The 20365-nt window shown below is 52.6% G+C and overlaps 1 protein-coding gene across 4 annotated transcripts; it reads left to right on the forward strand.

Annotated features, from left to right (window-relative positions):
- Window positions 1-131: 131 nt before the first annotated feature.
- On the forward strand, window positions 132-20363 carry uhrf1bp1 (UHRF1 binding protein 1). Of its 4 annotated transcripts, none has more exons than XM_048983696.1 (21): window positions 132-330; window positions 3983-4145; window positions 4315-4353; window positions 4459-4550; window positions 4665-4854; window positions 5166-5306; window positions 6012-6182; window positions 7146-7326; window positions 7504-7590; window positions 7942-8094; window positions 8286-8413; window positions 8822-8963; window positions 9649-9842; window positions 10621-11888; window positions 12571-12755; window positions 13122-13276; window positions 13712-13847; window positions 14963-15240; window positions 15351-15459; window positions 15575-15690; window positions 15955-20363. In XM_048983696.1, the coding sequence occupies exons 1-21, from the start codon at window positions 287-289 to the stop codon at window positions 16075-16077; spliced, it is 4095 nt and encodes a 1364-aa protein (XP_048839653.1). In that variant the 5' UTR covers window positions 132-286; the 3' UTR covers window positions 16078-20363. The 4 variants fall into 4 exon arrangements, with proteins under 4 accessions (XP_048839653.1, XP_048839654.1, XP_048839656.1 ...); XM_048983697.1 differs by having other exon boundaries at window positions 14966-15240; XM_048983699.1 differs by lacking the exons at window positions 132-330; window positions 3983-4145; window positions 4315-4353; ... (1 more) ...; window positions 4665-4854; window positions 5166-5306 and adding exons at window positions 5338-5522; window positions 5622-5867.
- Window positions 20364-20365: the final 2 nt, after the last annotated feature.

Here is a 20365-nt window from a genome sequence, read left to right on the forward strand (position 1 = left end):
AACTACGGCAGTCGAAACGCAACGATAATGCGGTTAATGCGTATGGCCTGCAGGTGGCGCCGTGCGACCGCCGTGTGCATTCGCAGCGGCGGCAGCGTGACCATCTTGGCTCCCCCCTGAGGGCACAGTTTCCGCGCCGCTCGCTGAGGCTTGTGGGATAGTGGAGGAGTGAGCTGCTAGTGCTCTGAACGCCGTGTTTTTGAAGATGATGGGCGGCGGGGCTGGTCGCAATAACAGCGGAGGGTACATGTAAAGAAAGCCTCCGGCTCCGGCACCCAGCGCAGTCATGGCGGGAATCATCAAGAAGCAGATCCTCAAGCATTTGTCTCGGTAAGCGTCGCGCTGGCGTAGCCGCGCCGTGTCCCTGGACCGGACCGGACCGGCTCCCTCGGTGTCGGTTCATTTGCTCTGTCGGTTTGACCGAATCTATGGCAGCCAGTGTAGATCCGCCGGACCTGTCCATTGACAACGAACCGCAGCCGAACCGTCCCTACATCCCGCCATGTCATCCCATTCAGCAACCTGAGTGACCGGGCAGGCGACTCCGAGTCGCGGTTCGGGGCGGGTTTGTCCTGCCGGCGCGTTCGCAAGCCGCCCGGGACCTTTTCATTAAGTGTCACCCCCAGCCGCGGCTGTCGATGGCCGCCTGGTCCTTGTCAGACTCACCGATTCACTGGGCTGGGTTCGACTCGTTTAATGTCACATAATATTCGGGTTGCTGTAAGCAAGGATCGGGCTCGTTAATCTCAAATACTGACTTACACAGTAAACGCAGTGTTATTATTATTATTTTTTTGGGGGGTTGACATCTCTCCGTTCATTTCAATGGCAGCATATGTAAGAGTACTCGTGTCGGCTGGCGTCTTCCCATGGTCAAGTCACGGACTGTTGAACACGGGACGTGCCGTTGGATTTTCCCCGGGGTGCCGCTTGCACTTTCCCTTCCTCCGAGAGTCGCGCACAATTGAGCCCATAAGTGTCACCTGGCTTTGAGATGACAAGGGGATCGTTTTACACTCTCCCTCGCAAGAGCACTGAAAGACACTTTATTTGGATTTGAGTATGACAGTGTGGTTTAATCTCCAGTTACTTCGGTGTCCGTCCACAATTAAGATATACGGTTCGTTGTATCACTCTCTTATGCACACACGATGATGAGTATAACTTGCATCCGGTTCAAGATGCTCCCAACCTGCCATCCTACACCCCTGAGGGTTAGCTGCAGATCTCTACAGCCCAAATGAAATAAGAGATTATCAATAGTGGTCCAGTGGGTAATTGGTACTGCTGTGGGACTGAGGGTTGCTGAAAGGCTTCTTGGGGGAATCTGGATGTGCATCCTTCTCAGCCTGAGAGACGAGGTGAGTTTGCTGTAAAAGGCTGTCTCAGTGGTCAAACAGAAGAATCTTAATGGGGTGTGCAGCGGGCCTCATGGAAGCCTCTGGTAGTCTTAGCTCTCCTTCCAGGTAGAGTTTTGGTGGTATTTTGTGGCAGTGACCGTCCCCGTGGTTCATACATGGTGAGATGGTTGGTGAGTACTCACCACCATCGGGGTTTACCTGCATACAGTAACTGTCCACCCAGTGTTTACTGCACATTATGGCTGCTCTTCCCGCTCTCCGGAGATGTTGGCAACTGATGTCGTTCTCCTTTAAATAGACCTCGTTTGCTGTGCCGTGCTTAAGCATAGCCAAGAGATTCTCCTGAAGGTGACGTTTGGCCGGCAGCATGACGGGCAGCTCCACCTGCCCAGGAAGCTGAAAAACCCGTGGGGCTCATGGCGCCATCGTGTGGCGTGAGACGGCCTCGCGGGTTAGCTGGCATGGAGCCCCTACTGATGTAGCGCATCCACGTTACGGTGGGGGCTCTGTTTTGGAGCTGTAGTTGAGCTGGCTGTGTGCCGGGGGGGGGCCTCCCATGTCCCCCTGCCTCCCCTCCCCCTTCCACCAGCTGTGTGGGGGAAAGGGCACTGGGGGAGCCAGTGATATAGTGAGCCTGTTTTGTTTTCATTCTGCACTCTTTGCTAATGCATGGCCTCCCAGCTGAGGTGTATGGACTCCTGCCATTTCCTGGTGCTCTAAGGGGACTCAAACCCATTCCCCACCCGGAAAGGATGAGCCTCTCACATGCCTTGGATGCATGGTTGCTGATTCCCTGTTGGGGGGGGGGGTGCTATCGCAGTCATGGTCAAGATGCGTTTGACTTCACCTTGAGCAGAATAGGGCCCAGTGCTGGAAGTACTAATTTGCATGGTTGAATGAACAGATCTTGAACAGCTGTGTTCATAGCAGACTCACCGTATTAAACACAGTGTATTACACACAGGGTGGGGGTATTACACACAGGGTGGGGGTATTACACACAGGGTGGGGGTATTACACACAGGGTGGGGGTATTACACACAGGGTGGGGGTATTACACACAGGGTGGGGGTATTACACACAGGGTGGGGGTATTACACACAGGGTGGGGGTATTACACACAGGGTGGGGGTATTACACACAGGGTGGGGGTATTACACACAGGGTGGGGGTATTACACACAGGGTGGGGGTATTACACATTGGGTCTCTAGAGGTTGGACTCCCTTTGCTCCTCAGCTCTCTTGCTGAGTGGGGTGGGGGGTCTGTCTCTCCCGCTTTTCTGCTTCGATCAGTCGGTTGAGGTGGAGACGGTGTTGGGGGTGGATTGTGTGGGGGTACTAGACTCTCTGTCTCTTTCTCTCACTGTCTCTCTCACCCCCCCACCCCCCACAATGAAATTGGCTTGCTTGACCAGATGCCATGAACGTCACAGGCAGCGGCATCATCACCCACAGCTCCTGACACAGCCACCCCCCGCCTACACCCCCCCCCCCATCCTGTGTCATGTGGATCATTCCCCAGCAGAATCAGGGTGCCTGCCGGAGTGTCTCACTGAGCTGCCAGTCACCTCTGGCTGTTCTCTTGTGCTCTTTCATTGTGTTTGCGTTGGGCAGTTACCCTGTGCTCCTGTCTGACCGCTTGCTGGTGTTGAGTTTGCCAAGAGGGTGTGATCACGGGCGGGGGCTTTGCAGGTGCCCGGGTTTCCCAAGCCCCGTGTGAGGGCATTTCTGGCTGCCCTGGGAGTCTCTGCTTTTGCTCTTGGTTTCTCCTGGGTACTTTCCACTCATTATAATTAGCAGCCCCATCCAGCCGAAACTCTGCTTGTGGTGTACAGAGTTTGCAGCTGTAACCATGTTGTTTCCTGGGAGATTTTGGGTGTCATGCGGGGTACCCACCGACACATATACCCACCTGGGGATTGGTAACCTTTAGCTCTGCCGCTGTAACTTACCACATTTTGGGCTTTGGTCTAGGCAGCCTTAAGGCGGAAAGGAAGCGTACCAGGCTGTGATTGGTTCCCCGCTCTCTGCCTCGCTGTCTTGTACTGGGCTTAGAGCTCCTATTGGGCATCACCACACCGCATGATGTGTCATTACCCTCCGCCTGTGAGGAGGATGCACGCTGAGGGAATCGCAGGCCCCCCCCTGATCCCCCAGCATAGCAAAGGCAGAGAGGAACCATTTGAAATGCTGTCCCAATAGTTTACCAGTGAAGTTTTGGGACTCAGCAAGGGGAGAAGGTGGACCAGGACTGATCTGAGTGCTTGGCAGGCCTCCGTGTCCTGGAGCTGAGTCTTGGAGGTCATTCCTGTCACCCAATTTAGTCACGCCGTTGTGAGTCAGGCTGTGAGGGTTCGAGAGCGAGGGTAGCTGTTATGCAAAAGCCTGGCACTCTGTGTCCTGGGAGAAGAGGAGTTCAGAGAATTGTGCCTTTCTTGCTGAGTATGGGATCTCACAGTAACACCCCCCTCCCCCAAAGGTTTTACTCACTTATTAAAATGTGGTAATTTCACTCCAAAGTGGGTGAAAGTGTGTGCATTGGCTCCTGCTACATGGCCAGCTCAGTTATAACCAGCCTTTCTGGCTAACCCCAACCCCCCCACCCCATCTCCGTGTGCAGGTTCACGAAGAACCTGTCTCCCGATAAGATCAACCTGAGCACTCTGAAGGGGGAGGGCCAGCTCTCCAACCTCGAGCTGGATGAGGAGGTTCTGCAGAACATGCTGGACTTGCCCACCTGGCTGGCCGTAACCCGCGTCTACTGCAACAAGGCTGCCATCCGGGTAAGGGGGGTGTGGGGGCTGCTGGGCTGGGGAGGGTCGTCCTGCCAGGCAATGCCAGCAGCGTGTTCGGAGGGCTGCATTCCAAAACGTAGTGTCCACATTCCTCTTGTGCTTCCACGACACTTGCAAGTGGTATGCTACTGATTTCCTGTTCTATTATCTCCCTCAGATCCAGTGGACGAAGCTGAAGACCAACCCCATATGCCTGGTAAGATCTCCCATCTGTGCGTGTTATTCACAGGCTTGTCACTCTCTCCGTGCCCTTGGCGGACCCGCCATGTCGGTCTCTTCTAAGCTCTGCTCCTTCCTGCAGTTTCTGGACAAGGTGGAGGTGGAGATGAGGACCTGCGAGGAGCCACGCCCTCCCAATGGCCCCTCCCCCATCGCCATCACCGCAGGGCAAAGGTCAGGGCAACTGTGAGAGTTTAACGGACTTCACATGCTAGATGAATGCGGGGCGGGGACTTGGTGGAGTTACAGGCATCGCGGGGCTCATGATGACCCTGCCTGTGTTTGCAGCGAGTACGGCTTTGCCGAGAAGGTGGTAGAGGGCATGTCCGTGGTGATCAACTCCATCACCATCAAGGTGCAGGCTCGCGCCTTCCACGCCTCCTTCGAGCTCTGGCAGCTGCAGGGCACCAGCCTCAACCCTAAGTGGCAGCGCAGTGACCTCCGCTACACCCGCATTACCGACCCCAGGAGGGGAGAGGTACCGACTGTTGGCCTGGTGGTAGGGCCACCGAGCTATTTATGAGTGTCTCCTGGTAGACTACAGTGTTGAGACCTCATAGAGATTGGGCTGTTGTAAATGGGATTTGGACTCCTGTCGCGGAGTGAGGGCGCCCCCTTTCTTCTGGAGCTTGGGTTTCATCTGTGTTAAGTAGCAGAGGGTCCTTGCGGCAGGGTGGGGCATACCTACCACCTCGCCTCACTCTCTGCATCTTTACCTACTTATGAGTATTTAGCCTAAACGGCCCCCATGTGTGTGTGTGCGACTCCCCCCCCCCCCCCCCCCCCCAGGTGCTGACCTTCAAGGAGATTAATTGGCAGAGCCTGCGCATCGAAGCGGATGCCATGGAGAGCCAGGAGCAGGACCTGGGCAGCACGCCGCTGCGGCTCATCACTAACCAGGGCCGTATCCGCATCGCACTTAAGCGGAGGGTATGGCTGCCCCCCCCCCCCCCACCATTTTGAAAGACCAGATGGATGAGAATCTGGGTTTCTTAGGCGAAAGCTGTGAGCAGCCCTGTGAAGCCCAGACCTACCGACTCGCGCTACAGCACTTGTGTGAAAGTTGTATCCTTGAACAGATGTCTGTCTAAATTTGGGCTTCAGGAGATCTGGGCACAGTGCATGATGGGACAGTGTACCTGGGCAGTAGTAGAAGGAGAGGTACAAGTACCTGGACAGGTAGTGGAAAGAGAGGTACAAGTACCTGGACAGGTAGTGGAAAGAGAGGTACAACTACCTGGACAGGTAGTGGAAGGAGAGGTACAAGTACCTGGGCAGGTAGTGGAAGGAGAGTCGCGTGTACTTGGTCGGTAGCAGAAAGAGAGTTGCAAGTACCTGGTCGGTAGTGGATAGAGTATCCTGAGTACCTGGTTGGTAGTGGAAGAGGAGAAACAAGTACCTCATCAGTAGCTGAAGGAGAGTCACAAGTACCTGGTCGATAGTGGAGGATGAGTTGCCAGTACCTGATCAGTAGTGGAAAGAGAGTCACAGGTAAGCAGTTGTTGAGTCCTTTTATAATTTGGTCTCTGAGGCAGGAAATAGCAAGTAGGAGTCGCCAGGGGATGCTGTAGACTAGCAGAATATAACCACCACTTTCTCTGCCAACTCCCCCCCCCCCCCCCCCCCCCCCCCAAGGTTAAGGACTGCAACGTGTTGGCATCCAAGCTGCACTTCATCCTGGACGACCTACTGTGGGTGCTGACAGACTCTCAGCTCAAAGCTGTGATCCACTATGCCAAGTCCCTGAGCGAGGCTATGGACAAGTCAGCCCAGCAGAGGAAGAGCATGGCTGGGGAGTCGCTGCAGGTGAACAGGGGAGCCATTGTAATGACCCTGGTCTATCTGCAAAACTAATCCGATAGGGAAACCCCCTCAAAGGGCCTCCATGTAACTGGAAGAATGAATTCGTCGCACCTAACTGCTAATCTGTATAAGTTCATGACTCAGATGTCAGTGAGGACTTTAGCTGGGAATTGATAGTGGAGAGATGCTGTGGTGGTGGGCTTGCCAGGGGGGCTCAGTCAGATCCCATGGACAGGGCTGAAGTTGTGTCCCTCTGTGCATCTTTCATTCAGGCCTCAGCACCACATAACACGTCATATGAACCTGGGGACCTACAGGCATAGAGGAACAGGGTCTGTTGCAGCTGAATTCTAACTCGACCTCGCATGCCGCTCTACACGTGCTCCTGCTTCTCTGATTCTCTAGGTTGTGGTCTCTGGAGGGTCGAAGAAATCATTCTGATCATGTTGTGTGGTTGCTTAGTCTTGCTTGGATTATCTGGTCCTCCCACCTGGGGGGGAGGAGTCCTAAAATTATTGCCCCCTTCTGTTTGGTTTGTTGAGGGTCACTTGACGTGAAAAATGGAGTGGGGAATATACAGATACCAGCCTCATTCAAAGCTTATGGAGTTTTACTTGCATAAAAATGTTCTGAGGGCACAACTAAAATGATTGGTTATCTCTATCAACCAATCAGATTATAGAGGAGGTGGGACCAAGACTCATGATTGGTTGGTCCCGCATCCTCTAGTTGCTTGGAGTCACCTCCTCGACAGTTTGGTTGCTAGTCTGAATCATTTCTCCTGCCCCCAGAACATTTTTGCATAAGTAAAACTCCCATAAGCTCATTGAAAATAATCAATTTAAGTGACGTAGAAGGAGAGGTTGGTGTGTGGAAGCTTCCTGTTGTCTCTGTATACAGTTCAGAAGGCAGGAGTTTGACCGAAAGCGATGTACTGATTGATTGCTGGGGTCCTGTCTCTCTCAGACCGCACCCCCGTCACCGGTTGCCCACTCGTCCTGGGCTGAGCCCGCGCCCCCTCCCAGCGGTGCCCCCAGCAACCTAAGCCAGTATTTTGAGCTCCATGACGTGAAGGAGTCTTCCTACCACACCTACATTTCCCGCCTGGACCTGCACATCTGCAACGACAGCTCCACGCAGAGCTCGGGTTAGGTTCCCTCCACTTCCGGGTGCCCTGACTGGCTAGTATCATTGATCCCTGCATACCTAGCGGTAATGATACTGCCTGCTGTAATTAGACCTTTGTCACTTACGGTAATGTGATGTTCGTATCGGGCGAGAGTTGGGTGTGAGGGGAGCCTGACTTTCTTCTCCATTTGTACAGATGAGACACAGCCGCCGGGACCCCAAGGATCCATGCAGCTGACATTCCGCAAGCTGGGTTTTGATTACTACCCCTTCCACCGGCCCGGTGAGCACCAAAGGCCTTAGTCTGCCTGTCTTGGGCACTTCCTGCCTACTGTACCAGCAGTAGCCTCTGCAGCAGAGCGGGCCGATAGCTGTGAAAACATGTTTAGGACGTGGAGTGGTCAGGACTGAGCTGGCATTTCCTGTTACCGTGACGGCCTGCCGTTCACCTAAAGGTGTCGGACGTGTCCTTTAGCTAGGGACACAAGTGGCCATTCAGATGACCACAGGTGCTTCCTGCAGCTTGGACCGGCCGTGTGTTTTATCCACTGCTGACCGGTGAATTTTTACTTCTCCTTTTCCAACTTGCCCGTGATGTCTTCCTCTCCTGATGTCTGTCCCTCTCTCCACGTAGTGGATGGCAGCCGTCACTGGGAGCGTCACTGCGGTGCCATGGAGACGCAATCCCAATGGGCCGACGGACTGCTGCAGGAGTTCCATAGGAGGCTGGAGACCTCGGGCTTCCCTGGGGCGCACTCGGAGTCTCTCCCCATTAGGAGAACCCAGGGTAGGAGACCCATGTCACGAAGATCTAAACCAACCTGCCAGTTTTAAAGCTTCCTCAAAATTTGGCTGTTTTGTCTCGCAAGTCATGCGGTTTCGTCCTGATAGCATTTCTGCGGTTCTGCTCTGCCGAGAGGTGAGGCCGCTGAGCTGTGAGGTCCGAGGGCTGACGGTTCCTCTTTCTATCTGACGCAGAGGGTGAACCCAGCCCCAAATCCAGCCCCCCCGAGCGAGGACATGGCGCCCGCCACGGATCGAGCCCCTGGAAGAGGCTGCGCTCCAGCTGCGTGGTTGTGCGTGTTGATGACCTGGACGTCCACCAGGTGCGGGAGATCTGAGGTCGCAGCCCTACACATGTCCAGCCGGCCGTCTCTGGGGTGGCATGTCGAGCACTGTGCATTCTGTGTACATCCCGTGTGACCTCTGTGGCTATGAGATGATCAGCATTTTTGTTAGAAAGCCCAGCACTTTGACGCCATCTGCTGGGGGTGTCACCCACCTCTAAATGTATGAGGCAAGGGTGAGAGAGCTGAGTGCCGTGTCCCTGATGGCCCCAGCCCTGCCAGGGTGCGAGGGGGTTGATCTGGGTCCTTCTCAATCAGTGAATCATGGGCTCCCTGTTCAGAGCAGCATCCCCACCTACCATTTCTGTAATTCACCATCACTTGTATCTTTATAAACGTTTGCGATTTTGCATTTTTCACATCAAATCCCCATCTGTTACTATACAGGTGTCCACTGGAGGGCGCCACAGTAAGAAGACTCAGTCGTTCTTGTCCTGCAATCGGAAGGTCCTGCACCTGGATGACAGTGTACCCGCCTTTTACGGACAGTTCACTGAATACTACTTTCCCGAGAGCCCTGGGCTGCCTGGTGAGTTAGAGATGGCCGCTGCTTTCCTGTGTTGCTCCTCTTTGCCTGTGGGGGTGCAACTAATCAAATACAGTCTCATCTGTGAGATAAAAATGTGGTATCAGTCCAGTTGATAATCAGAGTAAAATGAATTATCTGCCTCTAGAAGAGACCCAGGGGTGGGTCAGTATGAGGTGACCGGTATTTGTGGCGTATTTACAGGCAGTCCAGCTTCCGGGTTGTTGGGTAGATTTGCTGTGTTCACCATTCTCATGCTAGTTTATATCTTAAACTCTGTAAGGTCACTTGTATGATTTTCAGTGCTCTCAGCAGGACTTAAGATAAATGTTTGGAAGGTACCACTTATCGTAGGACATAAAAACCCAAACGGTGACCCATTACGACCTTGTCTCTCTCTCTCTTTCTCTGTGTCCCTCTCTCCCCATCTCTTTCTCTCCATCCCTCTCTCTATCTCTCGCTCTTTCTCTTTTTGTCTGTCTCCTTCTCTCTCTCTCTCTCTGTCTCCCTCTCTCTCACTGTCTCTCCTCTCTCTCTCCTTCTCTCTCACTGTCTCTCCTCTCTCTCTCTCTCTCTCTCTCTCTCTCTCGCTCACTGTCTCCATCTCTCCCTCTCCTTCTCTCTCTCTCTCACTATCTCTCTCACTATCTCTCTCACTATCTCTCTCTCTCTTTCTCTGCCGGCTCAGTACCCTGCTCTAGCCTGTTCGCTCAGCTAAATGGCGTGCAGCTCTGTGTGGACCCGGCCAGTGTGCTGTGGATGAACCTTTTCTCCCAGGGCCTGCTGTCCACGCTGGAGCAGGTAAAGGCCTTTTACCACCTACAGGACAGCGGCAAGGGGGAGGAGCATGTGGATGCCAGGATGGACGCTGCCCAGCTCAAGGTGGGCTCCCAACATTAAAAACGTTGGCAATATTTGCCGGATGTGCTGGGTTTGGTCACCACGGCGAGATGCGCAGTGAACGTTAACATGCTGTACCATGCAAAAGACTTAGCCAGTCAAAAGAGATGTTTAAAGCTAATTATCTGGGTAGTAAGTGAACTTTTCCTTAGAACAAAAAGCACCATTTAGCAGTAGAACACGTGCAAATTAAGAATAACGCAATACAACTAGAAAGAATTTCTTCTGTTCTCCAAAAAGATACTGATATCTAGTCGGATGGCTAGATGAACAGCTCTTCAGCTCCCAAACTTCTCCTCAGGGGCACCTCAGCCTTTCCGTGTAATTATTACATTTCACCACCAGCTTACCCAATTAATTTAATTGGTTAAAAAAAGTTATTGCGATATAGATTAGCTGTGCAAGGTGGTCGAGTCAAAAAGTACATGGTTGCTGCAAACCCTCAGGTGACTTTAGGGCAGGTTTTCAAATGGCCAAGCTGACACACTTTGACAGGCTTTGCACCAACTTGAAGGTCATTTAAGCATCGTTTTGTTTGACTGCCTAATACTTTTGCACATTACTGTCCCCGATAAGGATTATTATACACTGCTGTCATTGTGGATGATGACTACTCCGATGATTGCAGCTCAGAATAGAAAAGAATACAGTGCCCCTTCACGTCATTGTGCACAACGGGTGTAATGAAATGCAGTATGCAGTGAAATGCAGTGAAGTATGAAATGCCCCTCCCTCCCCTTGTCTGTGCCTGTGGCTGCAGGTGATCATTCCCCTGGAGACCTCCATCCTGGACCACCCCGACCGCCCCCAATCCCTGAGCATAAACTTCTCCCACTTGGTGCTGAGCAACACGCGCCACTCCATCCACGGGTCCCGAGCCGACCTGCACGCCACCTACCGTTCTTTCTCCTCCTGCCCCTTCTTTCAGCCCCCACCTCCCTGTCCCTTTCCACGGGACCGGAGTACCTTCCACCCCCTGCCCCCCACTTTCCTCCGCCACTCCGCAGACACTGGGCCACTCCTTGTGGAGCCCAAGCCGGCTCGATCCCGAGACATCTGGGCTGTCAGCTTGTCCCAGTTGGCTCTGAGCTTCGAGGGGTCCCGCCGGGGCCTCAAGGGGAAGCCGCTGCCCTTCCTGGAGCCCTTCTCCATGTCCATCTGGATGTGCCGTCCCTCTGCCTTTGAGAACGACCCACCTCGATCTCTGCCCTTCACCAACTACAATCTCAGACCGTCAGACAGCTACAACCATTCCTCAGAGGTGCTGGGGCACCCCCCAAAATCGCAGACAGACTGCAATCTGCTCCAGGTGGATGAGGCCAGGGCGGAGTTGCCTTTGGCCTCGGTCCACATCCTAGCTCAGGCCACATCTCCCATCAAGCTGTGGCTCAACCACTACCAGTACATTGCACTGCTGCGCATGAAGGACACCCTGGGCAGGCTGGGGGCAGAGCTGTCTCGGGATGCCTTGAGGGTCGGCGATAAGAAGGCGGAGTCTCTGACGGTGTGTGTCGCGGTCCTGATGGAAGTCATTGAGGTGGGACTGCTGCTCCCACCTGTCATTAGGGAGTCTCAGGCGGAGCCGCCATCCCCCGAGGAGACCGAGAGTCCCAGCCTCACGGACTCGGAGCCCTCTCCATCCCAGACACCGCATATGGAGATTCTGGAGGACAGTGGCATTGGCAATGGCCCAGCGGCTCCCGGAAGGGATGTGGATGGCCCGGTAGAGGAGGCGTGTGAGGCTCTGGAGGAGGTAGGGGAGGAGAAGGAGGAGTGCCAGGTGGTGCAGGACCTCTCCTCTCCTTCGTTCTCGCCTGGACACCAGCCGTCGCTCTCCCGGAAGGGTTCTTCCTTCAGCCTGGAAGGGGAGCTCTCCAGCGCACTGAGTGCCACCAAGGATGCCACTAGGGATGCACTGAGCGCCTCACTGGACCTCACCAAGGGGGCTTTCTCCATCACCAAGGACGCCTTCAGCTTACTGAGCCGAAGCTCGGCCGTCAGCAAGATGCTCTTCACCCCGCAGATGAAGTGAGTCTGCCCTCGGCCCAGAGCAGGTCACCATTTGGGAAACGTCAAGGCGAGGGGGGGGGGGTCGGGTGCCCAGCAGTGGCACAGACCTTTTGATAGAGAACTTTTTAGATGCAGATCAGGGCTTGGCTCCTTCGGCTTGTTCACACAGCCTCTCCAGATCCTCAGACTCCCAGTGTGGGAAGTACTGTTGAGAAAGGCACTGACCTAGAAAGGCACAGAAGATGTTAGCATGCAAGTCTGTTAAAGCCTGAGCAGAAAAGGGAGTTAGGTAATTTGGGCTTAACCCAAAACAGACCAGGCTTGAGCAACAGGATAAACTGGACATATAACTGGCCTATGACTCAATCCCGATCTATGTGGGACTTCTTATGAGGAACAGAATTTGTTTTGTGTTTACTTACTGCTGTGAACTAAGAATATTTGACAACCAGAGGTGGATAGTTCAGATCCAGAAAGTGAAAATCCGAAGATTTTGTTTCAACCAACCGGTTGAGTACTCTGTAGCTCTGACTCTTGATACTGAACTGGTTGGTTGAAATAAAACCTTGGCCTGGATATTTTCTTTCTGTACCTGAACTTTCCACCTATGGTAACAACATAATGTAACATCTAGCCTGAAGACCTGTTTGCTTTCTGAATAGTATATCCAAAATTTAGCCATTCCTTCTGGGTTGTACAGGGACCAGAACCAACGTAGCGAGGAGACCTCCTTCTCCATCCCTGGGGCTCTTCGTCTCACACCCATACGGCAGTCCCCCTCCCAGCATTCCTTGGACAGCGCCATCCTGGATGGCAGCTTGCCCGAAGATCGGTTCTCTCTGGACAGTGACACCAGCGAGAACCTCACCGTCCACATGGATTCCGGTACGAGCACAAACCCTACGGCGTGTGTGTTAGGCTTCCCTGCAAGAGGTGTCGGCACTGGGAGACAAAGGGAAACCGGTCTTAGTATTGCTGAGCTAACTGAAGCCACTGATCCCAGTGTAGTGTAAGATTACACAGCCAACATCTGGTGGTCACAGTAATGAGAGATGTAGTCTGTAATGCAGTACCTCAGGTATGGTGTGTGAAGCAGTCAGGGTGAACACGGGAAGGACGTGGCTGTTGCAGACACTCTTGTCTGGATGTCTGGCTGATGTTCCTGTTTCTGGGTAGTCGGGTGTTTGGACGTCAGGTTAAGCAGATGTCTGGTTGACTTGGGTAGCTGGATTTCTGGATTCCCTTTTTCAGAGTCCGGCTTGGAGTCCATGCGCCCGGAAAGTATCTCCGGTCCTCCCACTGACCCAGCCTACCGCGGAAATGCCACGCCTGGGAATGAGGGGGGATCCTCCGCTGAGCTGAGCAGCTCGCTGTCACAGAGCACCGAAGACATTGGCCAAGACACGGTCAGCTCCTGCTCTCCACATCAGAGACACACGCATGTTCTGTAGCTGTCAGGCCAGCACAGGAATACGGTACAGTGCCACATGGGCCGTACCATCCATTCTTCACATCGAGCGGTGGATGAGGAGTCATTGACACCACAAGAAAGAACCGGGTGGTGTTCTAGTAAAGTAGCAGCCACCAGCACCAGTAAATATCTCCAGTGTAAAAAGTCAGAGTACTTATTACTTATAAAGTGTTGCTCACTGAGGTGATTTTAAGGTGCAGATGAGGAGCGGACACAGACGTGTGTGTGTGTGCGTGTGTGTGTGCGTGCGTGTGCGTGTGTGTTTGTGTGTGTGTGTGGTGACAGTGGTACAGGTGTGTCTCTCTGACAGCCCGGTCTGGGTTAGAGAGGGTCGCATGGTGACTCGGGCTGGGGCCGATCTCCTGTGCAGGCCGCCGTGCTGCTACTGCAGCTGTCTTCCTTTGGCTGCACCATGGACATGAAGGGTGATGACCTGGTGGTGGCGCTGGAGGCACAGACCCTCACGACCCAGCAGCTAGGCAACCAGAAGCTCTCCGAGTTGCTGGGTAAGACTCGGATCATCACCATCATCAGAGTGCCGTTGACAGGCTGTGGTGGGCAGGGTTACGACACAGTGCACCCCCGTCCAGCACGGCTTTCAAGTTTTTCACCTGTCAATTCTAAATGCCACTCTCTTTCACTGCATAGTAATACAGTATTAATACAGTATCACAGTGTAATCCTTGCACCAGTAGCATTCCATCGGGAAGCTGTCACAGTGCAGTAAGTGAACCGGTAACGTAAAATCTGGACTCTGGTGCAGTGCAATCTGAGTATCAGTAACGTAAGATCGGGGCGCTGATGCGGTGTGATCTGAGCGTCGATAACGTAAGATCGGGACGCTGATGCGGTGTGATCTGAGCGTCGATAACGTAAGATCGGGACGCTGGTGCGGTGTGATCTGAGCGTCGATAACGTGAGATCGGGACGCTGATGCGGTGTGATCTGAGCGTCGATAACGTGAGATCGGGACGCTGATGCGGTGTGATCTGAGCGTCGATAACGTAAGATCGGGACGCTGATGCGGTGTGATCTGAGCGGCGATAACGTAAGATCGGGATGCAGATGCGGTGTGATCTGAGCGGCGATAACGTAAGATCGGGACGCAGATGCGGTGTGATCTGAGTGTCGATAACGTAAGATCGGGACGCAGATGCGGTGTGATCTGAGCGTCGATAACGTAAGATCGGGACGCTGATGCGGTGTGATCTGAGCGGCGATAACGTGAGATCGGGACGCTGATGCGGTGTGATCTGAGCGTCGATAACGTGAGATCGGGACGCTGATGCGGTGTGATCTGAGCGTCGATAACGTGAGATCGGGACGCTGATGCGGTGTGATCTGAGCGGCGATAACGTAAGATCGGGACGCTGATGCGGTGTGATCTGAGCGTCGATAACGTGAGATCGGGACGCTGATGCGGTGTGATCTGAGCGTCGATAACGTGAGATCGGGACGCTGATGCGGTGTGATCTGAGCGTCGATAACGTAAGATCGGGACTCTGGTGCGGTGTGATCTGAGCGTCGATAACGTAAGATCGGGACGCTGATGCGGTGTGATCTGAGTGTCCTTATATAAATGCCATTTTAACTTTTAACGTAAATTCCGTTCTTTGCCCAGCAGGTCTTACCCGTCACCAACCCTCAGCCCCAGTGCCAACTTCCCCTGCCGCCAGTGCTGCCCCTGTGGTCCGTGCGCGAATGGAGCTGGGCCCAAGCGCGAGCCGCCACTCGCCCCTGGCTGAGTCTGCCGGCTTTCTGGAGATGCGTGTGGCCGACTGCCGGGCTGAGCTGCTGGCTTCCACGTTGTCCACGCTCGGGCCGTTCCTGGAGGACGAGCTCAGCGCTGACATCCAGCCCATGCGACTGCACCTAGATAACGCCACCATCACGCTCAAGGTAGGCGTTGCCATTTATTCCGGCCAGTTTCCTTTGGTCTGTGGCAGGGCACCTTCAGAGGGTGACTCTCCTTTTCCACGGCTCCTGTCCCCTTCCCCATCTTCTCCCAGGACGACGGGCCACAGATATACCCCACATCCCCCCAGCCGATGCCTGTGGTCTTCAAGCTGAATGGGGTGGTCCTGGAACGATTTGACGACGGGGTCTTCTGTCTGAGAGGTAGGCCCGAGACCCAGTCTGATTTGTAGCTCCGCGCAGATGCCTGCAGGCTCTCTCACACCTTTGCTGTCCGCGCTGCCGATGTGTTTCAGTTTGTTTCCATTCTTTCTCACAGCCGGTGGGACCGACATGGAGAAATCCCCCGCAGAGGGTGTTGCTACAGGCCAGACCGAGGCGTGCTGCCGGCTGTCAGACTGCTCTCCGTCTGTCCAACAGCAGGAGAACCATGAGGTGGGGCGTCGAGCGCGCTTGGCAGGCGGCGAGCTGATGGCACATATGAAAAGGTGCTATTAGAGCCATGTGTGTCATCGCTCTCCTCTCGACGGAGATGGATTCATTATGTGGTTAAATAGGAACACATGCTATAAGTGATACAGTTACATTTCCATCCGCACAGTTGAAATTCCCTGCTTGGCCACTAGGTGGAATCATATCTCTTTGAGCTGAGTTGCCAGCTCTGCTGTGCCTGATGGTCCTTATGTCCTTTTCTGTCAGGTGCAGAGCACCCCCCTTGAGATCCAGCTCCAAGTAGCTCAGGCTGCTCTCACCCAGGCTGTCTCCGAACGTCAGCGCCTCCTTCAAGAAGTTCACAAGTACGACCCCTTGTTTAACCTCTGAAGCTCCACACCTGCAACCAGCAGAGGGCACAGTCCCTCACCATCTGGGATGGAACAGTGCACTGCGGAGGCTTGTCTGAAAGCAGCACCGCACAGACATGGTAGCGTGAGGCAGAAGGAAAAATTACCTGGCGTTTCCAAGAGGAAGAGGAGCACGGTGAATCCATGCCGGCTTCGGCGGTGTGAGGGCCCGGATCATGAGGCACTCAGCTCTGCAGCAAGATTCTTCCACAGGGCGTGAATGGTTTACTGTCACACCTTGGTTTCATTGAGTCCCCTTCCCACATCTGGCTTGTTCACGTTTGCATGCCACTAAGAGACCTTTTTTGTTTTTAACGTTTGGTGTTTTCATCACCGTGAAAACAACACCATCGACACTACACTCCTCATTCCATCAAGAACATGAAACACATAAAAAGGCCATAGTCAGACGAGAGACGAGTGGCCAGTCAGGACTGGCTAAAGACGGTCTTCTGAGGTCACAGGGGAGTGGCCAGAGAAGGTGCCCTGAGGTCACGGGGGAGTGGCTAGTGGTGGTCTCCTGATGTCATGGGGAAGTGGCCAATAATTTTTGCAATTTTTCAGCAAACATGGTACGAAACACTTTCCAAAACTGGACGTTGGTCCACTGCCACTGACCTCCCTTTTGTTTTGAACCCTCTATTTTCCTCACTTCCTCAGCCGTGTTTCAAGGCCCCTACTAGACCAAGAATGTAGATAACCTAGTTTACAGTGGCCGCCATAGTTTGTATACACATCTGCAAGGTGTGGTAGATGAATGTCAGAAGTGTAGATGTGTGCTTTCGGATCGTGGCTGGGCTGCAGACATAACAGGCATGTTTCCGTCTCTGCAGCGAGAGAGAACAAATACGCAAGTAACAGCCAGAAAGATGCCGTAGCGTCTCGGCGGAGATGTGTCATGTTTACAGTGTTTACATACCTGGGAGGATCTCTGGATTTCCATTGAAGCTCCCGCGCTCTTCTCCGTGGCTGGGTAGTAGGTGTCCTGCTCGAGGGTCGTCACTGTTGACGCTCGGGCTACCCACTGGCTGTCGGAATGGCTCGGACAGCACCAGTGCAAGTGAGTTTGTAATTCTGTGTCTTTTGTGTGTATCTTCAACTAGAGCTGCTTCATCATGGTACTGATGTTTGGGAGTGGAGATGTGGTACCGGTACAGGATGTGTGGCGGGCAGCCATGCAGTGCTGCTGTGTGTTACACTGACAGTTCCAGTCGAGCCATTAGGTGACATAGGCGGCTGCCTAGGGCGCCATCTTCTGAGGAGGTGCTGATTTTACTAGTCAGTTTTCGCTTTGTCCCAGATAGGGGGCGCTGGCGGTAAAGCTTGCCTAAGGTGTCACATGGCCTCTGACTGGTAGAGCACACTGGAGTAAATGGAGGTTATGGTACATTATTCTTTAAATAGGCAAGGTTCTGTCAGTTTGTTTACCTTGCAAAAATTGCCAAATGTAAAGTGAAGTGGAGAGAGAGGCTTAGCTGCCGTAAGACGAAACGGGCCCCCTGGTGCCTAAAGGGGGTCACTGCGGCAGACTTTGTCATTCTGCAGTGGCTCTTATGTGATTACTATTAAGATGTGATGGGGACCCTTGTGGGTTCCTAGTTATTAATGTAACGGTACATTCTGGAATGAGGTCTTTTACACGACGGAGTCTTCCTGGATGGAGAAAACCTAAAGGATATTTTAGAAACTGAGAAATTTCATCACTTCAGCTGACACCCCCTAAACATGCTTTTTGTTTTCTGTGACGTAAGGCAGACCTTGTTTTCATGTCTTGTTAAACACTACGGGAGGGGGAGTGTCCCCCCCCCCAGCTCCCAGAACACTCTCCCAGTACGTCTCGAGTGCTCTCTTGCCTTTTCTGGTCTGACAGAGTCACCATGGTGACACACCCAAGCAGTATTTAGCAGATCTTAGCCTCCAGGGCACATGCCGCCCCCAGTCCGCTCTGCTTTCGCCGTTTCCTGTGTTTCCTGTGAAACGTGTTCCAGGGAGGGCGATAGCTCCCCTCAGGCAAGGGCCGGCTAGGCAGCATGCCAACCAGGAAGTGAACAAGCCCCATCTCGCCACGCAGGGCCGAGTGTCATGCGGAGTTTCTCTCTCGTGTAGTTTCACCTCGGTCTGGAGCAGACTTTCCTCTGAAGCCTTCCGAATTTGTCACCCCCACACGTGACACTCATCTTTCGTCTCATCTGCACCGCCCCCCCCCCCCCGACAAGCCTTTCTGGAATCTGCCTGCACCCTCAGAGAGAGTTTTTTTCCCCACAGTGTTTTGCCATTTCTAATTTTGTTGATCATTTCAGCTTAATCACTAAGGCCGCCATATATGGTAGTTGATGAGAGTGTTTTGCATACACCAGAGCCGTGCTTCTCAACTGGTGGGTCACAGAGTGTATGGTTAAATTATTTTACTGCCAGCACGCCCCAACCCCCCTTTGAGAACCATGGACCTAGATCAAACCTGACAAATGATTTTTGTTGAGTATTGAAGTATTCTATCGGTATTGTGATTAGGGTTTGTCCTTAATCATTACGCACAAACATTTGCCAACAAATGAACAAAAAAAAAAAAATAGTTCTAAGTGGGAAGTTGAGTTTGAATGCGGTCGTTTTGGTGTAAGTGGGAAGAAGAAGGAAAGAAATTGCAAAAATATGCTGAAACATTTGAAGCACTACTGGTCGATTATTTCAGTGTCAATCTGCAGGTGGTTAAAACCTTATGTTTACTGGGCACGTTGGATATGAAGTGAAAGATCTGCTCCAGCCCTGAGAATCCCAGTGTTATTGTTTTACTGGTTGTGAGCAACGGCATAATGCCTGAGATCAGGACTCTGGTCTCTTTCGAACCCTTGACCATGTGGACCCCCTGACAGTATTAGGCTGTGTCTGCCTGTGTCTCAGTCACAGCTCCCCGTTCAGCTCTCTGGGGGTCCTCCTCGTCCATGGATGTCTCTATACTGGACCCCAAGCCCAGACAGACATGAGATCGATCCCGTTCCAGATCACCCCGTGCCACTTGGAATGAATCTTCATGTTATTCATGTCAGCGAACTGGGTCCCATAAAGCGGGTCTGTGTGAGCTGTTTCAGAACCAGATTAATAAGTATGTAGATAAGGTCGTAGCCTCTCCTGTTGCTCTTGCCACCGAAGGTCTGTCGCGCACCTCGCTCCGTCTTCCATGATCCTTCACTTGACAGCGTTCATGTGCTGAGGTAGAATAGAATAGTGATACTTTATTAATCCCTATGGGTAAATTCTCATTGTGGCCCGTCTTCCTCTCTATAGAGGCGAGAGCAACCTTCAGTGTCCCAGCATAGGGGAAGTTACATTGCAGAGCCAAAGGAGCTGGGGGTTAAGGGCCTTAATCAGGAGCCCAAAGATATGATTATTCTGCCAAGGTCAGGTTCAAACCGGCAACTTTCCGATCACATGCATAGAGGCTTAATCCATCGAGTCGCACCATAAACAAGTTGAAGTGCGTGTTCTTTTAACCAAATGGCATGTGGTCAGCACCACACGTGATAAACACTTAAAGGGTTGGTGTTTCCATTTGTCTTTTGGCATAATAATTCATAAAAGGCAAGGAAAGTTATTTCTAAGCTCAGTGAGTATCCTTTGAGCTGCTTCGATTAAGGGATGGGGGATAATTTGTATTTAGGTTCATTAATTTGGCAGCTGCATTTTGCAGAGGTACTTGCGGGTCAGAGCATTTGGAGCACAGAGAATGTGGCACTACAGCACGCCACCATGACAGCCTGTTCAGCGCTGCTCACACGAGTGGGATGCGAGCGTTTATTTAAGCTGGTTCAAAGCCATCTTTGAATATTTATAAATGTTTTACTGTCTGTTTATTTTAAAGCAGGCTTTAAAATGTAGCGGGATATTTTGGGGTGGTTTGACTCTGCAGGTTAAGACTCCAGGCCCATAATGAGAAGGTGATAGGTTCAAATCCCAAGGCTGATAGAGTGATTCTTCGGTGGGCTCCTGGGCAAGGCCCTTAACCCTATTTGCTCCAGGGACTGGCTGACCCCGCTCAGTCACTTTAATTTAGCCTGTGCTTTTATCCAGTGTCATATTTTGTTGGAATTGGTTTTCACCAACATTACATCCTGTTCTGTACTCTTAAGATAAACAAACCTGATACTGCTTAATATCGACCTACAGTAAGAAAGACGGCGAAAGCAGCGATGAAAACAAACCTACATATGAAGAGGGCTGCCACAGTGTATCATGAATGAATTTTTTTTTTAATAAAAAAATGAAGAATCATT

Source organism: Brienomyrus brachyistius, chromosome 18, assembly GCF_023856365.1.
Source record: "Brienomyrus brachyistius isolate T26 chromosome 18, BBRACH_0.4, whole genome shotgun sequence".
NCBI classification, from domain to species: domain Eukaryota; kingdom Metazoa; phylum Chordata; class Actinopteri; order Osteoglossiformes; family Mormyridae; genus Brienomyrus; species Brienomyrus brachyistius.

Coding starts and splice junctions, on each gene's coding strand:
- uhrf1bp1 (XM_048983696.1), top strand. CDS start 287: ATGGCGGGAATCATCAAGAAGCAGATCCTCAAGCATTTGTCTCG. Junction 4,354..4,458: donor AGACCAACCCCATATGCCTG/GTAAGATCTCCC, acceptor TCCTTCCTGCAG/TTTCTGGACAAGGTGGAGGT. Junction 8,414..8,821: donor ATGACCTGGACGTCCACCAG/GTGCGGGAGATC, acceptor GTTACTATACAG/GTGTCCACTGGAGGGCGCCA.